The sequence below is a fragment of the Chiloscyllium punctatum genome, chromosome 7 (assembly GCF_047496795.1).
Source record: "Chiloscyllium punctatum isolate Juve2018m chromosome 7, sChiPun1.3, whole genome shotgun sequence".
Taxonomy (NCBI): Eukaryota; Metazoa; Chordata; class Chondrichthyes; order Orectolobiformes; family Hemiscylliidae; genus Chiloscyllium; species Chiloscyllium punctatum.
In genome coordinates, this window is record NC_092745.1 from 124142514 (window position 1) to 124163692 (window position 21179).

The following is a 21179-nucleotide window of genomic DNA, read 5'->3' on the forward strand; positions in this document are numbered from 1 at the left end:
TGATAGAGGTTTTTAACATCCTGAGGGGCATAGTTACAGTGAATAGCAAAGGTCTTTTCCCTAGGGTAGAGGAGGTTAAAACTAGAGGGCATATTTTTAAGGTGAGAGGAGAAAGGCTCGGAAATGACTTGAGGGGCAACCTTTTCACACTGAGGATGGTTTGTATGTGGAAGGAACTGCCAGAGGAAGTGGTAGATGCAGGTACAGTTACAACATTTAAAAAAACATTCGGACAGGTACATGAGCAGGAAGGGTTTGGAGGGATATGGGCCAGAGATAACAAATAGGATTAGCTTAGTTTGGGAAACTTGGTTGACATGGATGAGTTGGACTGAGGGGTCTGTTTCCATGCTTTATGACTTTATGACTAAGGATAGAAACAGGTGAGGACAATCCCATTGTGCTGGAGAATGGAGCATGGTCAAATGTGTTTAAGAAAGCAAAAGAGATTGAGATGGCAAATATCCAAGTAGCAATCATTTGAACATATGGACTATCCCCCATTACAACGCCCCTTAAATATTTATTTCAGCATTTCAGCAATGCAGTACAGGTCGCTCTGCTAGAACACATATTTCTTTAAATGAAATTTGCTGTAACGCCATTGACAAATTGGAGGTACTGGTTCTAAAGTGCAAATTTTTAAAGTGTGCGTTGCCTGTAACGTGATTACATCGCCAACGCTTTAAGTGCTGTTTCTAAAGCGGGATTTCTCTGGAATGCAGGGTTGCACAAGAACACAACCATCACGTTATAGAAGAACTATCTGTACTATCTGACTATAGATCTGATGTATCTGCTCAAGTCCTGCAGTGGAGCTTGAATTTAACAGGCCACTGACTCAGAGTTGAGAGTGTTAGGTGAGAGTGGAAGCTTAAAAGTTAAAATGGGAACCATTCAATAATAGCTCCAGGCAAAGACAGCAGTGGAATGAATTAATTGCTCCTCCACATTAAACCACATTGGATACACATGCAATTGTGAAGACAAAGATATTTGTTGGACCCTCATACCGAGTAACTGTGAGGTTCAAAACGGAGCTGGAACATGTTCGAGTTGGCTTCCACCTACAACGATAGACAAAATAAAAGCATATTGTCAGAAGTAATTTGTAACATTCCAAAACGTTGTGGTTAAATGAAGGTGTAGCAATGCTGAAAGATCTTACCTGTTCTGATTTTGAGTCGAAGATCCAGGTCTTGTGGTCTCTCTTAAATTTATGTACAGTGGTTGACCGTGATTTGATAATTTCATGGATACATTTACCATTTTTGCATATTTTGGTGGCAGCGCGATGCTTTGGAGATGACCATGCCTTTTGGTGCCAAGACATGGAACTGCTGGAACTGCTGGAACTGCTGGAACTGCTGGAACTGCTAGTTCTTGATGAAGAGCTGGATTGTTGCCGTCTAGAAGGTTTACTGCGCTGATGCTTTGACAACCGGCTGGAGCTTGATTCACTTGATGACGAGGAGCTTGATGATGTGCGCTCAGGGCTTGTATTGTACTTTGACTCTGACTTACTCGAGGATGAAAAGGAGCTGGATTGGGCACGGGACTCAGTTGAAGACAAAGAGCTGTTTCTGATGTTGGGCCTGTGGGCAGGTCTTTGGAGCTGTTCTCTATTACAGTTGCCATCCTTACATTTTTCTTTGTTGTCAGGGTGATGGTGTGCTGGTCGTGTAGCTTCTTTCTTGTGCCCTGACTCAATCGAAGAAGAACTACTGGAGAGCGAAAGGCTACTTTGTTTATTTAATGATCTCTCATGAGGATGTGCACCATCCCTTTTCTTTGATTGTGATGAAGATGAACTAGAGGAGGTTGAATGATGACTCTCTGATCTCCGTCGTTCATGCTGACGGTTTGAACTATGACCTGACTGTGATGAAGATGAGAGAGAGGAGGTTAAACTATGACTCTCTGATCTCCGTCGTTCATGCTGACGGTTTGAACTATGACCTGACTGTGATGAAGATGAGAGAGAGGAGGTTAAACGATTACTCTCTGATCTCCGTCGTTCATGCTGACGGTTTGAACTATGACCTGACTGTGATGAAGATGAGAGAGAGGAGGTTGAACGATGTGACCTGTGGTGTGATACTCCACGCTGAGGATTTCCATGATGGTTATTATTTTCCTCATTTGAAAATAACACTCCTTTTGGCACAGGTTGCCCATGCGTGTTGGGCGCATGTTGTTTATTGTGTTTATCGTGTTTGCGCTGATCCTGGGGCAAGGTATCCACGTTCCTGGGTGTTGTCTGGGTTCTGTGTTGGTTCGGCATCTGCTGTTTCCTATGTTCATGTGATTTTTTGGTGGTTCTTGTCAACTTTCTGCTTGACCACCGGGAACTTGCTGATGAACTGCTTATGGTGTACCTTTCCTCCTGCCTGACCTGTTGACAAATTAACCCATAGGTGACAATTATTTCTGAGAGATAACTTATTAAAAAAAAATTGATGCACTTTGGAAGAATGTGTTAGTAGCTCAGTCGGAAACTCCGAGGAACGGAGGCATCTTGGGTGTTTGTCCTCAGATCCATGAAGGCGATGGACAATGGTTTATAGGGTGATTAAGAAGATATATGGGATGTTGATTTTAATCAGTTCAGGTGTAGATTATAAGAGCAAGGAGGTTATGTTGGAGCTGTATAGAACTTTGATTTGGTCACACCATGTGTAGTTCTGGTCACTGCATGATAGAATCCCTGCCTAGGGGAAGTAGACCATTCAGCCCACACTGACCGTCTGAAGAACATCCCACCCAGATCCACAACACCCTACCCTATCCATGTAACCCTGCATTTCCCAAGGCTAATCCACCTAGTCTGCATATCCCTGGACACCACCGGCAATTTAGCATGGCCAATAGATCTAACCTGCACATCTTTGGACTGTGCAAGGAAATCAGAGCACCTGGAGGAAACCCATGCAGACATGGGGAAAATATGCAAACTCCACACAGACAGTCCCCCGAGGGTGGAATCAAACCTAGGTGTCTGGCATTGTGAGGCAGCAGTGAAAGCCATTGAGTCATCATGCTACCCCAAAGGAAGGAAGGAAGGATGCGATTGCACTGGAGGGGTGCAGAGGAGATTCACTAGAATGTTGATTGAGATGGATTCATGGGGAGAAGCTGGATAGCGTCAGGTTGTTTTTTTAGGGGCACAGAAGGCTGAGACAGGACTGGACTGAGGTATATAAAGGGCAAGGATAGGGTAAATAGAAAGCAAGTGTCCCTCTCATTGAAGGGTTAATAACAAGATGTGTAATTTTAAGGTGAAAGTCAGCAGGTTCAGACAAGATTTGAGGAAAAGTCTCTTCACCAGCGGAATCTAGTATGCACAGCATGGGAGGGTAGTAGAGGCAAGAATCCTCACAAACTTTAAAAAGTACTTGGATGAATACTTGAATTGTCATAACATTGTATGCTACAGTGGTACTGGAAAAGCACAGCAGGTCAGGCAGCATCCGAGGAGCAGAAAAATCGATGTTTCAGGCAAAAGCCCTTCATCAGGAATAAAGGCAGAGAGGCTGAAGCGTGGAGAGATAAGCTAGAGGAGGGTGGGGGTGGGGAGAAAGTAGCATAGAGTACAATGGGTGAATGGGGGTGGGGATGAAGGTGATAGGTCAGGGAGGAGGGTGGAGTGGATAGGTGGAAAGGAAGATAGGCAGGTAGGACAGGTCATGAGGGCGGTGCTGAGCTGGAAGGTTGGAGCTGGGGTGAGGTGGGGGAAGGGGAAATGAGGAAACTAGTGAAGTCCACACTGATGCCCTGGGGTTGAAGTGTTCCGAGGCGGAACGTGAGGCGTTCTTCCTCCAGGCGTCGGGTGGTGAGGGAGCGGCGGTGAAGGAGGCCCAGGACCTCCATGTCCTCGGCAGAGTGGGAGGGGGAGTTGAAATGTTGGGCCACGGGTTGATTGGTGCGGGTGTCCTGGAGATGTTCCCTAAAGTGTTCTACTAGGAGGCGTCCAGTCTCCCCAGTGTAGAGGAGACCTCATCGGGAGCAACGGATACAATAAATGATATTGGTGGATGTGGAAGGCTTCAAGGCCCCAAAAGAATTTCTGCCAACTTGCAAAAACAAGAGTCTTGAAATCAGCTGCTACTGTCAATGATTAGATTAGATTACTTACAGTATGGAAACAGGCCCTTCGGCCCAACAAGTCCACACCAACTCGACGAAGCGCAACCCACCCAGACCCATTCCCCTACATTTCCCCCTTCACCTAACACTACAGGCAATTTAGCATGGCCAATTCACCTAACCTGTACATTTTTGGATTGTGGGAGGAAACCTGAGCACCAGGAGGAAACCCACGCAGACACGGGGAGAATGTGCAAAATCCACACTGTGAGGCAGCAGTGCTAACCACTGTGCCACTGTGCGAACAGATCATTTCGTAAAGCTTGTAACATCATCTCCTCATGGAGAATCCAGCAATTAACTTATAATTTCTTTCCACTTCTATCTCTTTGAAGTCACTTCTTATTTATAATTTGTGTCTAATTTGGAGTATCATTATTTCTTCCTATGTTTATTTACTATTAGTAAACTCATTATTTTTTCAAGAAATACTGGTTAAATTGGCCCCTTTTCAAACATAAATTTATTTGGATCTTGGAGATAAGTATCCAAAAAGGGTGAGCAATTTTGTAACTTGATCTTGTTGTGACCAACTGAGGGACTGGGTGAGTAGCCCAAGGGAGCCAACTCATATTTCCTCAGCATCTAGCTTGACAGTGTAAGGTAATCTGCTTGGAAGGTAATAATAATTTGGGAGATCTCACTGGGGATCTGATTGCAACGTCACCCAGGATCCTCTGCTTCTGTTTCCTTTTGGGAATTCTGCCTTTAAGTTTACATTGTCTCTCCTTGTTCTTCCTATAAAAATGGATAATTTCTTTCTCACTCAGAGAGCCACACAGAAACTTGCCCTTCAGCCCACTATGTCTATGCCAATAAACAAACATCAACTTACACTAATGCCAGGTAACTGCACTTGGTCCATAACTTCTGGTATTTTAAGTGCTCACTTAACTATTGCCTGAGTTTCCCTTAAGTGCATTGATTTATTTTTCACCTTGTTAAAGGAACGCCATAAATGCAAGCTGTTGTTGAGAGTTTGGAGTATCCCATTAGAAGCTGTCATCCACTGGAGAAACTCAACCAGCATCTGGATTGTAACAGGGACCTCAGACCTCGACTCTAAAATTTGCTCCACACACTGTTTTAGTCTCAACACCTCTCCATCCTCCTTCAAGGTTTTGCTTATATTTTATGTACTTGAATGAATCGAAAAGTGTGGTGTTGGAAAAATACAGCAGGTCAGGCAGCATCCGAGGAGCAGGAGAATCGACGTTTCAGGCATAAGCCCTTCATCAGGAATTCAAAATGTCGCTTTTCCTGCTCCTCGGATGCTGCCTGACCGGCTGCGCTTTTCCAGCACCACACTCTTTGACTCTGATCTCCAGCATCTGCAGTCTTCACTTTCTCCTATCTGAATTAATGCTTAATTACCTGTCCTCATGTTAGTCCTAGAGTCACAGGCATAGAGGTGTTTAGCACAGAAGAAAAGCCCTTCAGTTCATCAAATCTACACTAGTCAAAAATAACCACCTAATCAATTGAATTTCCTCTTCCAACACTGCACTCATAGCCTTGTATGCCTTGGCTTAAGAGTTTGCTTCATTGGTTTGTTCTCACTTTTTATCTGATAATGCTCCAGTCAAGAACTGTGGGCGGTTTCACCAGATTAAAGTTGCAAAATAATTGTAAGTTATTCTTGGTGTCTGCTTTTAAGCAGCAGAATGCAGCAAACAAGATGTTTGCTTCTTTATCTTAATTCATGCCTGGGATGTAGGTGTCACAGGTTAGACCAGCATTTTCTCATCCCCAATTGCCCTGAAAAGGTGGTGATGAGCAGGCTCCTTAAACTGCCACATCCATCTCCAATTTTGAGTAAGGTTTGGGAGGGGATTTGACCCAGCAATAGTGAAGGAACGGTGTTTGTAAGTCAGGATGGTGTGACTTGGAAGGAACTTGCTGGTGGTGATGTTCCCAAGCATCTGCTGTCCTTGTTCTTCTAAGTGGTAGAGATTGAGAGCTTGGAAAATGCAGTCAGAGGAGGCTTGATGAATTACTTCAGTTTGTCTTATTGTCAGTACACATTAAGACCATAAGATATAGGAATAGAATTAGGTCATTCAGCCCATCAATTTTGTTCCGTTGTTCGATCATGGCTGTTTCTCAACTCCATTCTCCTGCCTTCTCCCCATAACTTTTGCTCCTCTTACCAATCAAGAACCTATTTATCTCTGTCTTAAATCACTCAATGCCTCCAGAATCTTCTGTGACAATGAGTTTCCATAGATTCACCACCCGCCCCCCCCGAAGAAATTCCTCCTCATCTCCGTTTGAAAGGGTTGCAACTTCATTCTGAGGCTGTGCCCTCAGGTCCTAGTCTCTCCTGCTGGTGGAAACATCTTCACTCTAACCAGGCCTTTCAGTATTGTGTAAGTTTAAATCAGAGACTCCTCATCTTTCTAAACTCCAATGAGCGTAGATCCAGAATCCTCAACCATTCCTCATATGGCAAGCCCTTCATCATCATTCCTGCAAACCTCCTCTGGACACCATCCAGTACCAGCAAGACTTCCCTAAGATAGGGGGCATGAAAGTGCTCACAAGATTACAAATACGTCAATTGGGGAGATAATAAATATCAAAGATGGTGAGTGGGTGATACCCATGTTGTTCACGTGGTCTTTTGAGTAGTGCAAAGCTACTTGTTGGAGCTGTACTCATCCAGGAGAAAGTGAGGACTACAGATGCTGGAGATCAGAGCTGAAAATGTGTTGCTGGAAAAGGGCAGCAGGTCAGGCAGCATCCAAGGAACAGGAGAACCGACGTTTCGGGCATAAGCCCTTCTTCTTGGATGCTGCCTGACCTGCTGCGCTTTTCCAGCAACACATTTTCAGCTGTACTCATCCAGCCAGGTTCATGGATGCAATGTAGACAATTGTTGCATATGTAGAAATTCTAATGATAGGAACTGGTTCTCCTGATGACTTGCAATTTTAACAGTATTTGACCCTCTAAAATGCTCATTGACCTATTGAGCACTTCCAATATTTTGAGTTTGTATTTCAGGTTAAGCAGGATCTTGAATCTAAAACCTTTCCTGACCAACTGTCGAAGTGATGGCATTTTCCAGGGAGGTAGACACTTCCACCCAAGGGGAAGCCAGTCAGTGACATTTAGCTTTGAGGATTCTGATGGGACATTTTGAATATACAGAGAATGGTGATGCACTATTGAGTGGAGATGTAGCAATAAAGGGGTGTTACTGTGAATACAAAACTCTGGGTTAATACTCAGTGAATTCAAATCCTGCCCACAATAACTGGTGTCATTTCAATTTAATGAATTAAAAAATCTGGAATAGAATGCCATACAAAGCACTGATGGCGATGAAACTGTCAGATGGTCATTTAAAAAAAACTCAGTTCAGTTCACTGATGACCTTCAGTGGAGGAATTCTGCTTTTCTTAGCTGGTCTAGTATACATGTGGTTTCAGATCCACAGAAGGTTAATTTTCACTGCTCTTGGAAATAGTTTGGTAAGCCACTCAGTTCTAATTAACTGTGCCAGAGAGTCATTGAGGAATAAAAGCTGATAGGCAACTTCATAGAATCCCTATAGTGTAGAAACAGGCCATTCAGCCCATCAAGTCCACACTGACCCTCTTAACAGCATCCCACCTAGACATATCATCCCTGTAACCCTGCATTCCCCACAACTAGCCTACCCATCCCTGGACATTATGGGCAATTTAGCATGGCCAATTCACCTGACCTGCACATCTTTGGACTGTGGGAGGAACCCGGAGCACCTGGAGGAAACTGTCACAGATACGGGGAGAATGTGCAAACTTCACACAGTCACCCAAAGCTGGAATCGAGCCCAGGTTCCTGGCACAGTGAGGTAACAGCATTAACCACTGTGCCACCCGTGACTTCTCATTGACCTAAACACTAGAGACAATACAGACCTTGCAGAGTCCTCTTCATATCAACTGGAGACTTGTGTGAAAATTGGGAAAGCTGTCCCGTGCATGAGTCAAGATCAGAAGTCACATGATACCAGGTTATAGTCCAACAGGTTTATTTGAAATCACACACTTTTGGAGTGCTGCCCCTTTGTCACCTGACTTTACCTGACAAAGGAGAAGTGCTCTGAAAGCTTGTGATTTCAAATAAAACTGTTGGACTATAACTTGGTGTCACGTGACTTCTGATCTTGTCCAGCCGAGTCCAATGCCAACACCTCCACGTCATGTACAGGGGAACCTCGATTATCTAGCATTTGATTATCCAAATATCAGGTTATCTGACAAGATAGTAAGGTCCTGATGCTTGGCTCAACTGTGTTATCCAGCATTCGGTTATCCAGATTTCGCTTCTCCGAATGGAATACTCCCCGCCCGTGTCCTTTGGATAATCAAGGTTCCTCTGTATTGGTCAAGCAACAGACTGACACAATCTTACTCACTGAGTTATATGTTGCAGCCAAGGTGCTGATCACCATCCTTGGGTATATTCTGTCCCAGGTTAAACCACCACCTCTCTAATGGGAGAACAGCTCAATGGTCTGGTCATACTGTGGTAACTTTACCTTTCCTCTATCCCAAAGGCAGGAGGGGGTCACCAGAGGAAATGACACTGAAGTATACAGTCAGAAGGGAGCTCCTTAAGAGTTTTCTATTTTGATTGTCTCAGGACCCCGTGAAATTAACCTCATGACAATAGTTCAAGCATCAGTAAGAGAAACCCCCTGTTGCTTGCTGCGTCTCACCCAGCCTGATCTGATGAATCAATACACCCTCATGTGGAACACTATTTGCAGGAAGCACTGAGCATGTCCAGGACATGGAATGCGCTCCAGGTGGGAGACTTCAATTGCCATCGTGATGGTGCTGCTCCTTTAACAAGGTGATGTTGTCTTGGGTTTTATTTTCAGGAAGTCGAAAAAGCACAGGTTGTGAAAAGTCTGGGGTTGAAGGGTTTTAGAGCTAATTTGATTGCAGCTAATAGACACTGTGTCAGGCAAAAGGCTTTTAAGTTAAAAAAAAAACCCTGATACAATGAAAGGGGACTGGCCAGTTCTCCCAGCTCAGTTTTTCTCTGGTTTGGCTATTCACTGAAAGCAGTAAGGCAGTTGTAAAAGCTGCTGGATCCAAAGAAGCAGATCAATGCTGATCCTCTACTCTCTCTGACACCTCTGATGTAAGATGCTGTATTTGATTTTACCTTTTGTGTTTATGTGAATTGTTGCAATTATTTGGAACAGGATCATTAAGTTGGGCATAATTTGTTGGTTTTCTGGATGGGTTAAGCTAATCTATATTCTGCTCTCTTTTGTTTGTGTTTCATTTGATAATCTTGTAAATAAAATTCTGTTTTGTTTAAAACTCCGGGGTTTGACCAGTAGCATCCCTCCTGAAATATCCGCATTACACCTGCTTAAAACAACGAGCACAATTAGGGTCTGGGCTACTTTCTTGAAATGCTTTGAGCAGATCTGGCTAGATCCATAACACCATCAATAATATACTTGTCACACTTACATTAGTCTATGACAGTGCTGGTAGGAATGATGGTGGCTCAGTGGTTAAAACGTCTGCTCTATGGACCCGGGTTTAGTTCCATCCTTGGATGACTATCTGTGTGGAGTTTGTACATTACTCCTGTGTCTGTGTAAGCTCCCTCTGGGGTGCTCGTGTTTCATCCCACTGTCCAATGATGTGCAGGTTAGATAGATTGGCTGTGCTAAATTGTGCATAGTGTCCAGGGATGTGCAGGCTAGGTGGAGTACAGAGAACATTGATCATCACAGTGCTGTACAGGCCCTTGGCCCTTGATATTGCGCTGACCAATGTGAAGCCTATCTAACCTACACTATTCCATTTTCATCCATATATTTATTCAATGACCATTTAAATGCCCTTAAATTTGGCGAGTCTACTACTCTTGCAGGCAGTGCATTCCACTCCTCTATTACTCTGAGTAAAGAAACTACCTCTGACATCCATTCTATATCTATCACCTCTCAATTTAAAACTCTATACAAGGGAAAATCTCATTGTCCACCTTTTCTAACCCTCTGATTATCTTATATGTCTCAATTTAAGTCACCTCTCAACCTTCTTCTCTCTAATAAAAACAGCCTCTAATTCCTCAGACTTACCTCATAAGACCTTCACTCCATACTAGGCAACATCCTGGTAAATCTCCTCTGCACTCTTTCGAAAGCTTCCACCTCCTTCCTACAATGCGGCGACCAGAACTATGGGAAATGTAGGGTTACGGGGATAGAGTAAGGGAGTGGGACTAGATGGGATGTCATTTGGAGGGTTAGTCTGCACTCGAATGACCTGCTCCCACACTGTAGGGATTCTATGATTATATGATCACTGCTTACTTCTGCCACTATGCTAGATTGGGTTAGACTTACAAGGAACTTGGGCCATTAGGAGCTGCACAATTGTATTTGACCATAATCTGTACCTTTGTGGCCTAGCATATCGCACACTCCACCATCAAGTATTGTTCAATGAGGAGTTCAAAGTCTGTCAAATCAGCATTATGTGATCTGATCAATCCGTCTTAAAACTGAGGTGTCAACCTGTTTCAGTGACAACACAAGACTGCTTTAATGCTAACCATCAGAGGCAGCAAGCAAAAGATAGAGCTAAGTGAAGGCTGGTAGGTGTAGGGAATGCTGGATGACTAAAGAAATTGAGGGTTTGGTTAAGAAAAAGAAGGAAGCATATGGCAGGTATTGACAGGATAGCTCGAATGAACCTTATGAGTGTAAAGGCAATAGAAATATACTTAAGAAGGAAATCAGGAGGGCGAAAAGGGGACATGTGATAAGTTTGGTAAATAGAGTTAAGGAGAATTGAAGGGGTGTTTACAAATACATTAGGCACAAAAGGGTAACTAGGGAGAGAATAGGGCCCCTCAAAGATCAGCAAGGCGGCCTTTGGGTACAGCCACAGGAGTTGGGAGAGATACTAAACGAGTATTTTGCATCAGTGTTTACTGTGGAAAAGGACATGGAAGATACAGAATGTAGAAAAATAGATGGTGACATCTTGAAAAATGCCCATATTATAGAGGAGGATGTCGGTCCCCATCCCCCTCTCAATTGTCTCTCCACTCTGTAGGCACCCTGCCTCTATTCCTGATGAAGGGCTTTTGCCCGAAACATGGATTTTCCTGCTCCTCAGATGCTGCCTGACCTGCACCATTCTAAGCTAGACTCTGGTTTCCAGCAGCTGCAGTCCTTGTTTTTACCCTGTCTTGAAACACATAAAGGTGGATAAATCCCCAGGACCTGATCAGGTGTACCCTAGAACTCTGTGGGAAGCGAGGGAAATGATTGCTAGGCCCCTTGATGAGATGGGTAATTTGAATCCTCCCACTTTCTCCAGACCAAAGGGGTAGCCATGGGCACACATATGGGCCCCAGCTATGCCTGTCTCTTTGTTGGCTACGTAGAACAGTTGATCTTCCGTAATTACACCGGCACCACTCCCCACCTCTTCCTCCGCTAAATTGATGACTGCTTTGGCACCACCTCGTGCTCCCGCGAGGAGGTTGAGCAATTCGTCAACCTCACCAACACATTCCACCCTGACCTTAAATTTACCTGGACCATCTCTGAAACCTCCCTCCCCTTCCTGGACCTCTCCATCTCCATTAATGACGACCGACGTGATACCGACATTTTTTTACAAACCCACCGACTCCCACAGCTACCTGGATTACACCTCTTCCCACTCTACCTCCTGCAAAATGCCATCCCACCGTATTCCCAATTCCTCTACCTCCGCCGTATCTGCTCCCAGGAGGACCAGTTCCACCACAGAACACACCAGATGGCCTCCTTCTTTAGAGACCGCAATTTCCCTTCACACATGGTTAAAGATGCCCTCCAACGCATCTCATCCACATCCTGCACCTCCACCCTCAGACCCCACCCCTCCAACCATAACAAGTACAGAACACCCCTGGTGCTCACCTTCCACCCTACCAACCTTCGCATAAACCACATCATCCGCCGACATTTCCGCCACCTCCAAACGGACCCCACCACCAGGGATATATTTCCCTCCCCACCCCTTTCTGCCTTCCACAAAGACCGTTCCCTCCTTGACTACCTGGTCAGGTCCATGCCCCCCTACAACCCACCCTCCCCTCCTGGCACCTTCCCCTGCCACCACAGGAACTGCAAAACCTGCGCCCACATCTCCTTCTTCACCTCCATCCAAGGCCCTAAAGGAGCCTTCCACATCCATCAAAGTTTTACCTGCACATCCAACAATATCATTTATTGTATCAGTTGCTCCTGATGCGGTCTCCTCTACATTGGGGAGACTGGACGCCTCCTAGCAGAGCGCTTTAGGGAACATCTCCGGGACACCCGCACCAATCAACCACACCGCCCTGTGGCCCAACATTTCAACTACCCCTCCCACTCCCACCGCCGCTCCCTCACCACCAGACACCTGGAGGAAGAACGCCTCATCTTCCGCCTCGGAACACTTCAACCCCAGGGCATCAACGTGGACTTCAACAGCTTCTTCATTTCCCCTTCCCCCACCTCATCCTAGTTCCAAACTTCCAGCTCAGCACTTGTCCGGACTTGTCCTACCTCCTTTTCCACCTATCCACTCCACCCTCCCCCCCTGACCTATCACCTTCATCCCCTCCCCCACTCATCTATTGTACTCTATGCTACTTTCTCCCCACCCCCACCCTCCTCTAGCTTATCTCTCCACCTTTCAGGCTCTCTGCCTGTATTCCTGATGAAGGGCTTTTGTCCGAAACATCGATTCTACTGCTCCTCTGATGCTGCCTGAACTGCTGTGCTCTTCCAGCACCACTAATCCAGACCATTGCTGAGATATTTGTATCGCCAATGGTCACAGGTGAGGTGCTGGAAGACTGGAGGTTGGCAAATGTGGTGCCACTGTTTAATAAGGGTGATAAGGACAAGCCAGGGAACTATAGACCAGTGAGCCTGACCTCGGTGGTGGGCAAATTGTTGGAAGGGATCTTGAGGGACAGGATGTACATGTATTTGGAAAGGCAAGAATTGATTAGGGATAGTCAACATGGCTTTGTGCTTGGAGAAAGTGAGGACTGCAGCTGTTGGAGATCAGAGCTGAAAAATGTGTTGCTGGAAAAGCGCAGCAGGTCAGGCAGCATCCAAGGAGCAGGAGAATCGACGTTTCGGGCATAAGCCCTTCTTCAGGAATGAGGAGGGTGTGCCAAGTAGGCTAAGATAAAAGGTAGGGAGGAGGGACTTGGGGAGGGGTTTTGGGAATGCGATAGGTGGGAGGAGGTTAAGGTGAGGATGATAGGCCGGAGATGGGGGTGGGGGCGGAGAGGTCAGGAAGAAGATTGCAGGTCAAGAAGGCGGTGCTGAGTCCGAGGGCTCGGACTGAGATAAGGTGGAGGGAGGGGAAATAAGGAAACTGGAGAAATCTCCATTCATCCCTTGTGGTTGGAGGGTTCCTAGGCGGAAGATGAGATGCTCTTCCTCCAGGCGTCGTGTTGCCATGGTCTGGCGATGGAGGAGGCCAAGGACCTGCATGTCCTTGGCGGAGTGGGAGGGGGAATTAACGTATTCAGCCACAGGGCGGTTGGGTTGGTTGGTGCGGGTGTCCCAGAGGTGTTCTCTGAAATGTTCTGCAAGTAGGCGGCCTGTCTCCCCAATGTAGAGGAGGCCACATTGGGTGCAGGGATGCAGTAACTGCTGTGTGTGGAGGTGCAGGTGAATTTGTGATGGATATGGAAGGATCCCTTGGGGCCTTGGAGGGAAGTGAGGGGGGAGGTATGGCGCAAGTTTTGCATTTCTTGCAGTTGCAGGGGAAGGTTCCGGGAGTGGAGGCTGGGTTGGTGGGGGGTGTGGACCTTACGAGGGAGTCACGGAGGGAGTGGTCTTTCTGGAATGCTGATAGGGGAGGGGAGGGAAATATATCCTTGGTGGTGGGGTCTGTTTGGAGGTGGCGGAAATGACGAAGGATGATATGTTGTATATGGAGTTTGGTGGAGTGGTAGGTGAGGACCAGTGGGGTTCTGTATTGGTGGCGATTGGAGGGGCGGGGCTCAAGGGCAGAGGAGCGGGAAATGGAGGAGATGCAGTGGAGAGCATCGTTGACCACGTTTGAGGGGAAATTGCGGTCTTTGAAGAAGGAGGCCATCTGGGTTGTTCGGTATTGGAATTGGTCCTCCTGGGAGCAGATGCGGCGGAGGCGAAGGAATTGGGAATATGGGATGGCGTTTTTACAGGGGGCAGGGTGGGAAGAGGTGTAGTCTAGGTAGCTGTGGGAGTCTGTCGGTTTATAGTGAATGTTTATAGTGTTGAGTCGGTCGCCCAAGATAGAAATGGAGAGGTCTAGGAAGGGGAGGGAGGAGTCTGAGACTGTCCAGGTAAATTTGAGGTCGAGGTGGAAGGTGTTAGTAAAGTGGATAAACTGTTCAACCTCCTCATGGGAGCACGAGGTAGCGCCGATACAGTCATCGATGTAGCGGAGGAAAAGGTGGGGGTTGGTGCCAGTGTAGCTGCGGAAGATGGAATATTCCCCATATCCGATGAAGATGCAGGCATAGCTGGGGCTTTGTTCGTGGGAAATCACGTCTCAAAAACTTGATTAAGTTTTTTGAAGAAGCAACAAAGAGGATTGATGAGGGCAGAATGGTGGACGTGATCTATATGGACTTCAGTAAGGCTTTTGACAAGGTTCCCCATGGGAGATTGATTAACAAGGCTAGATCTCATGGAATACAGGGAGAATTCCCCATTTGGATACAGAACTGGCTCAAAGGTAAAAGTCAGAAAGTGATGGTGGAGCGTTGTTTTTCACACTGCAGGCCTGTGACCAGGGGAGTGCCACAAGAATCGGTGCTGTGTCCACTACTTTTCATCATTTATATAAATGATTTGGATATGAGAATAGGAAGTATAGTTAGTAAGTTTGTAGATGACACCAAAATTGGAGGTGTAGTGGACAGCGAAGGAAGTTACCTCAGATTACAACAGGATCTTGATCAGATGTGCCAATGGGCTGAGAAATGGCAGATGGAGTTTAGTTCAGCTAAATGAGAGGTGCTGCATTTTGGGAAAGCAAATCTTAGCAGGACTTATACACTTAATGGTAAGGTCCCAGGGACTGTTGCAGAACGAAGAGACCTTGGAGTGCAGGTTCATAGCTCCTTGAAAGTGGAGTTGCAGGTAGATAGGATAGTGAATGCTTTCCTTTATCGGTCAGAGTATTGAGTACAGGAGTTGGAAGGCCATGTTATGGCTGTACAGGACAGTGGTTAGGCCACTGTTGGAATATTGTGTGCAATTCTGGTCTCCTTCATATCGAAAAGATATTGTGAAACTTTAAAGGGTTCAGAAAAGATTTACAAGGATGTTGCCATGTTTGGAGGATTTGAGCTATAGAGAGAGGTTGAATAGTCTGGGGCTGTTTTCCCTGGAGCGTCGGAGGCTGAGGGGTGACCTTATAGAAGTTTATAAAATCATTAGGGGCATGGATAGGGTAAATAGACAAAATATCTTCCCTGGCAGTCCAGAACTAGAGGGCATAGGTTTATGGTGAGAGGGGAAAGATATAGATGAGACCTAAGGGGCAACTTTTTCATGCAGAGAGTGGTACGTGTATGGAATGAGCTTCCAGAGGAAGTGGTGGAGGCTGGTACAATTGCAACATTTAAAATGCATCTGGGGGGGTATATGAACAGGAAGGGTTTAGAGGGATATGGGCCAGGTGCTGGCAGGTGGAACTGGTTTGCGTTGGGATAACTGGTCGGCATGATCAAGTTGGACTGAAGGATCTGTTTTCATGCTGTACATCTCTATGACTCTGACTCTAAGTGATCCCATAATCAAGTGATCAGATGAAAGCTCTGCAGTCACCAATTGCAGCAGACAATTAAAACGATAACCAAAGATGGCAGCTGTCAAAAACAGGCAGGATATCAGCGCAAACGTCAAAGGAAAAATGCATTTGCAAATATTTTCAGCCAGAGGAGCAGAGTAGCTGACCCACCTCTGCTGCTTGCTGTGATACACCATCAAAGAAGGTAATACAGAAGATTAGTTATCTCTGATATAAAAGAATATTTACCTGATGCCGAACATTTTCATGAGCTTTTTTCTTCAGTTTCAGAAGGGCTAATTTGCCTTTGGGCATTGTGGGTTCTGACAAATCTATGTCACTCATGTTACTTTTCCTCATCAAACGACGAACTCTTCCAATCAATTGCTCCCCAGATTGCAGCTGCAATTCGACTTGTATTTTTTTGATCGCTGTTGGTGTGATAACTACAAATTTAAAATGAAAAAAATCCTTCGTTAATGTGCGTGATACATCTGTCCAGAGCCAAAAACACAAAGGCCTGAACTGTCACATCCAATGTTTCTGCAGTTAACCCGTCACTTTTATATTCTAGTTAAGTATGTTGCTGTCTCACAATTATGCAAAAGTGCTATTATAAGGTTCATTTCCAGATGTTTTGTTACCTTACTAGGTAACATCTTCAGTGGACCTCATGCGGAGCAATGCTGAAAATTCCTGCTTTCTATTTATATGTTTGGGTTTCTTTGGGTTGGTGATGTCATTTCCGGTGGCGATGTTATTTCCTGTGGTGAAGTCACTTCCGGTTCCTTTTCTCAGGGAATGGTAGATAGAGTTTAACTCGATGTGTTAATAGAATTCCGGTTGGAATACCATGCTTCTCGGAATTCTCGCATGTCTTTGTTTGGCTTGTCCTAGGATGGATGTATTGTCCCAGTTGAAGTGGTGCCCTTTCTCATCTGTATGTGAGGATACCAGTGAGAGAGGGTCATATCTTTTTATGGCTAGTTGGTGTTCATGTATCCTGGTGGCTAGTTTTTTACCTGTTTGTCCAAAGTAGTGTTTGTTACAGTCCTTGCACCCAAACATATAAATAGAAAGCAGGAATTTTCAGTATTGCTTCACCTGAGGTCCACTGAAGATGTTACCTAGTGAGGTAACGAAACATCTGGAAATGAACCTTTCAGCTCAGCAAGCAAACTTACATCCAAAACCTCAACCTGAGCTACAAATCTCAAAACTTGCTAAGCGCTATTATAAATCAGGGATAGGTCCCAAACAGATTCACAGGGAAAAGCGAAGGCCATTTAGCCCCTTAGGCCTGTTCTGCAATTCAATTCAGCTCTCTCTCTCAATTCCATTTTACTATCTTGCTGTACATTCCTTGGTCTAATTTATCAAGCACAAATTGTAACCTAAAAAAAGTTTCAATTATCTGAATGATACAATGAATAGCTCAAGCTCAAGCTTAAAAATAAATTGCTCACGGGCGAATTGGTGTAGGGTAAATAAGGTCGAAGAGTTAAAGGCTCAAAGATTGGTGTGAGCAGAAGTGGGGTTCAGTTTTTTTAACTCACTCATGAGATGTGGGCGTTGCTGGCTGGGCCAACATTCATTACCTGTCTATAGTTGCCCTTGAGCATATGGTGGTGAGCTGCCTTCTTGAACCGCTGCAGTTTGTATGCTGTAGGTTGACCCACAATGCATTAGGCAGAAGTAGGTACTGCAGATACTAGACATTAGAGTCAAGATTAGAGTAGTGCTGGAAAAGCACAGCAGGTCAGGTAGCATCTGGAGAGCAGGAAAATCGATGTTTCAGGCAAAAGCCCTTCATCAGGGCTTCCTGGATGGGATTGGCTTGGAGGGGAACTGGCAGGTGGTGGCGTTCCCATGTATGTGCTGTCCTTGTCCATCTAGATGGAAGTGGTCATGGGTCTGGAGGGGTGCTGTCTGAGGATTAGATTAGGTTAGATACCCTACAGTGTGGAAACAGGCCCTTCAGCCCAACAAGTCCACACTGATCCTCCGAAGAGTAACCCACCCCCCTCTGACTAATGCACCTATCACTATGGGCAATTTAACATGGCCAATTCACCTGACCTGCACATCTTTGGACTGTGCGAGGAAACTGGAGCACCCGGAGGAAACCCACGCAGACAATGTACAAACTCCACACAGACAGTCACCCGAGGCAGGAATTGAACCTTGGACCCTGTGCTGTGAGGCAGCAGTGCTAACCACTGAGCCACCATGCCACCCCAGTGATATTTGGTGAATTTCTGCAGTGCATCTTGTAGATAGTACACACTGCTGCTACTGAGTGTCAGTGGTGGAGGAAGTGGATGCTTGTGGATGCAATGTCAATCAAAGAACTGTTTTGTTCTGGATGGTGTCATGTTGCTTGAGTGTTGTGGGAGATTGTGGGGTGTTGGCAGTGGTAGAATGGAGCAGCTCTGATGGGATGGGAAATAGACAGGTAATGAAGAGTGTCAACAGATAAGTATAAATGGTGTGCGTAGAGTGTCAGCAGGCTAACTAAAAAGTCTTTGCAGGTGATGAAAAGTGTCAGATGGTGTGAGTAACATGTTAACAGCTGAATAGCTGAAGGGATGACCTATGAACTAATTAATTAACGCAAAGAGATAATTAAAAATAATCCACCTGAGAAGAGTTGTTATTCTGTGCCTGTGTGCTTCCCTCCACTTCACCTGATGAAGGAGCAGTGCTCTGAAAGCTTGTGGTTTCAAGTAAACCTGTTGGACTATAACCTGGTGTTGATTGGCGAGTAAGCTATTTGGAGGGGATTCTGAGAGATAGGATTTACATGCAATTGGACAGCCAAGGACAGATCAGGGATCATCAACATGGCTTTGTGTGTGGGAAATCGTCTCTCACAAACTTGTTTGAGTTTTTTGAGGACATGATCAAGAAGATCGATGCAAGCAGAGTTGTAGAAGTTGTCTACATGGACTTTTGCCAGGCTGATGACTAGGTTCCACATGATAGACTAGTTAGTAAAACTGGATCACGTGGGATCCACAGAGAGTTGGCCAATTGGATACAAAATTGGCTTGATTGTAGGAGATAGAGGATGGTGGAGGGTTGTTCATTGGATTGGAGGCCTGTATTCCACAGGGATCAATGGATTCACTATTGTTTGTCATTTATATAAATGATTTGGATGAGAATGTAGCAAGCATGATCAATAAATTTGCAGATGACACTACAATTGCTGGTAGAGTGGACAATGAAGAAAGTTACCTCAGAGTACAACGGGATCTCGAGCAGATGGGCCAGTGGGCAAAGAAGTGACAGATGGAATTTAATTTAGATAAATATGCATGTTGCATTTTGGTAAAATAAACAAGGGCAGGGCTTACAGAGTTAATATTAGGGCCCTGGGGAATGTTGGTGAACAGAGTGGCTCAAGGGGTTCAGGTACATAGTTCCATAAAAGTGACGTCACAGTTAGACTGGGTGGTGAAGATGGTGTATGGCACACTTGCTTTTATAAGTCAGAGCACTGAATGCAGGAGTTGGGATAACATGTTGCAGTTCAGAAGGATGTTATTAAACTGGGAAGGGTGCAGAAAAGATTTACAAGAATGTTACCAGGATTTGAGTCATTAGAAGACGCTGGAAATGCTGGGACTGTTCTCCCTGGAGCTTTGGAGATTGAGAGGTGACCTCTGAGGGGTTTATAAAATCATGAGGGGCTTAGATAAGATAAATAACAAAAGTCTTTTTCCCTCGGGTAGGGGAGTTCAAAACTAGAGGGCAAAGATTTAAGGTGAGAGGGGAAAGATTTAAAAGGAACCTGAGTGGTAACTTTTTCACATACATGTGGAATGCACTGCCAGAGGAAGTGATAGATGCAAGTACAGTTACAATGTTTAAAAGACAATTGGACAGGTACATGGATAGGAAAAGTTTTGAGGGATATCGTCAGAAATCACACAACACCAGGTTATGGTCCAACAGGTTTATTTGAAATCACAAACTTTCAGAGTGCTGCTCTTTGTCACTTCAGAAAGGGGCAGCGCTTCAAAAGGTTGTGATTTCAAATAAACCTGTTGGATCATAATCTGGTGTCATGTGACTTCTGACCTTGTCCACCCCAGTCCAACACCGGCACCTCCACATCATTGAGGGATTTGGGCCAAACATGTGCAAATGAGACTAGTTTAGTTTGGGAATCCTGGTCAGGATGGACGAGTTGGTCTGAAGGGTCTGTTTCCATGCTGTCTGATGCTGTGACTCTCTATGTACGCAGGCTTACAGAACAAGAGGATGTGGCATCATCACAGGGCAGCTACTTGGGTAATGACACCCAGAGTGGAACAGGAAGGATCAGAGAGTACAAACATAGAGAAACAGCTGTAAATAGGTTCAAAAGAAGAGAAAATGGGAAATGTATAAAATTAATGGCTTTTAGTTTGTTTTTGGTACAAAGTGAATGAATTAACTGCACAAATACAGGTTAATGGGTATAATCATATAGCCATTAGGAGACATGGGAACTAAATATTTAGAGGAATGTGATATTTCAAAACAACAAGCAGAAAGAAAGAGTGATGGGGTAGCTTTGTTAGTATGAGTTAATATAAATAAAATAGCAATAAATGTTATTGGACCAGAAGATCAAGAATCCATTTGGGTGAAGGTAAAATATTAAGTGTAGAAAAAGTGATCGATCACCTCCCAGGCCCCAGTAGCAGCTATATGATAGGACAGAGAGCAAATCATGGAATAATGAGGGTGCATCAAAAAAGGCCATACCTTAAATCTTCATGTAGATTGGGATAGTCAGATTTGCACAGGTGGCCACAAGGGAAAAAAAATCACAAAACATATTTGGGACAGTTGTAATGGATACAACCCAGGATTAGGCTATTTATGATTTAGTAATACATAATGAGGCAGATTTAATAAATAATGTTGGAGTTAAAAGAAACAATGACCAAAACATGTTTGATATTAACATTCAGTTTGAGAGGGAGAAACCTGGGTCAGAAAACACTGTGCTAAACTTAAAAAAAGGGTAATTACAAACTTATGAGGCCAGAGTTAGCCGGCAAAGTTGCTAAATAGCAAAGACATTAAAGGAATAATAGTAGGTGTTTAACTCAATAACTCATTGCTCCTATTGTAAGGGTGATGTGAAACTTGAAAGGGTTCAGAAAAGATTTACAAGGATGTTGCCAGGGTTGGAGGGTTTGAGCAGGAGGGAGAGGTTGAATA

General features: G+C 44.9%; 1 protein-coding gene across 1 annotated transcript in view; it reads right to left on the reverse strand.

Annotated features, from left to right (window-relative positions):
- The window catches only part of LOC140479375 (vitellogenin-like), a gene marked incomplete at its 5' end in the record, with an annotated part of 107653 nt that overhangs the window by 34093 nt on the left and 52381 nt on the right, over positions 1–21179 (reverse strand). The window contains 3 exons of the mRNA XM_072573282.1: positions 1014–1067; positions 1169–2395; positions 16209–16405. Coding sequence (XP_072429383.1) covers positions 1014–1067; positions 1169–2395; positions 16209–16405 — 1478 coding nt within the window. The remainder of the gene's footprint in view (positions 1–1013; positions 1068–1168; positions 2396–16208; positions 16406–21179) is intronic.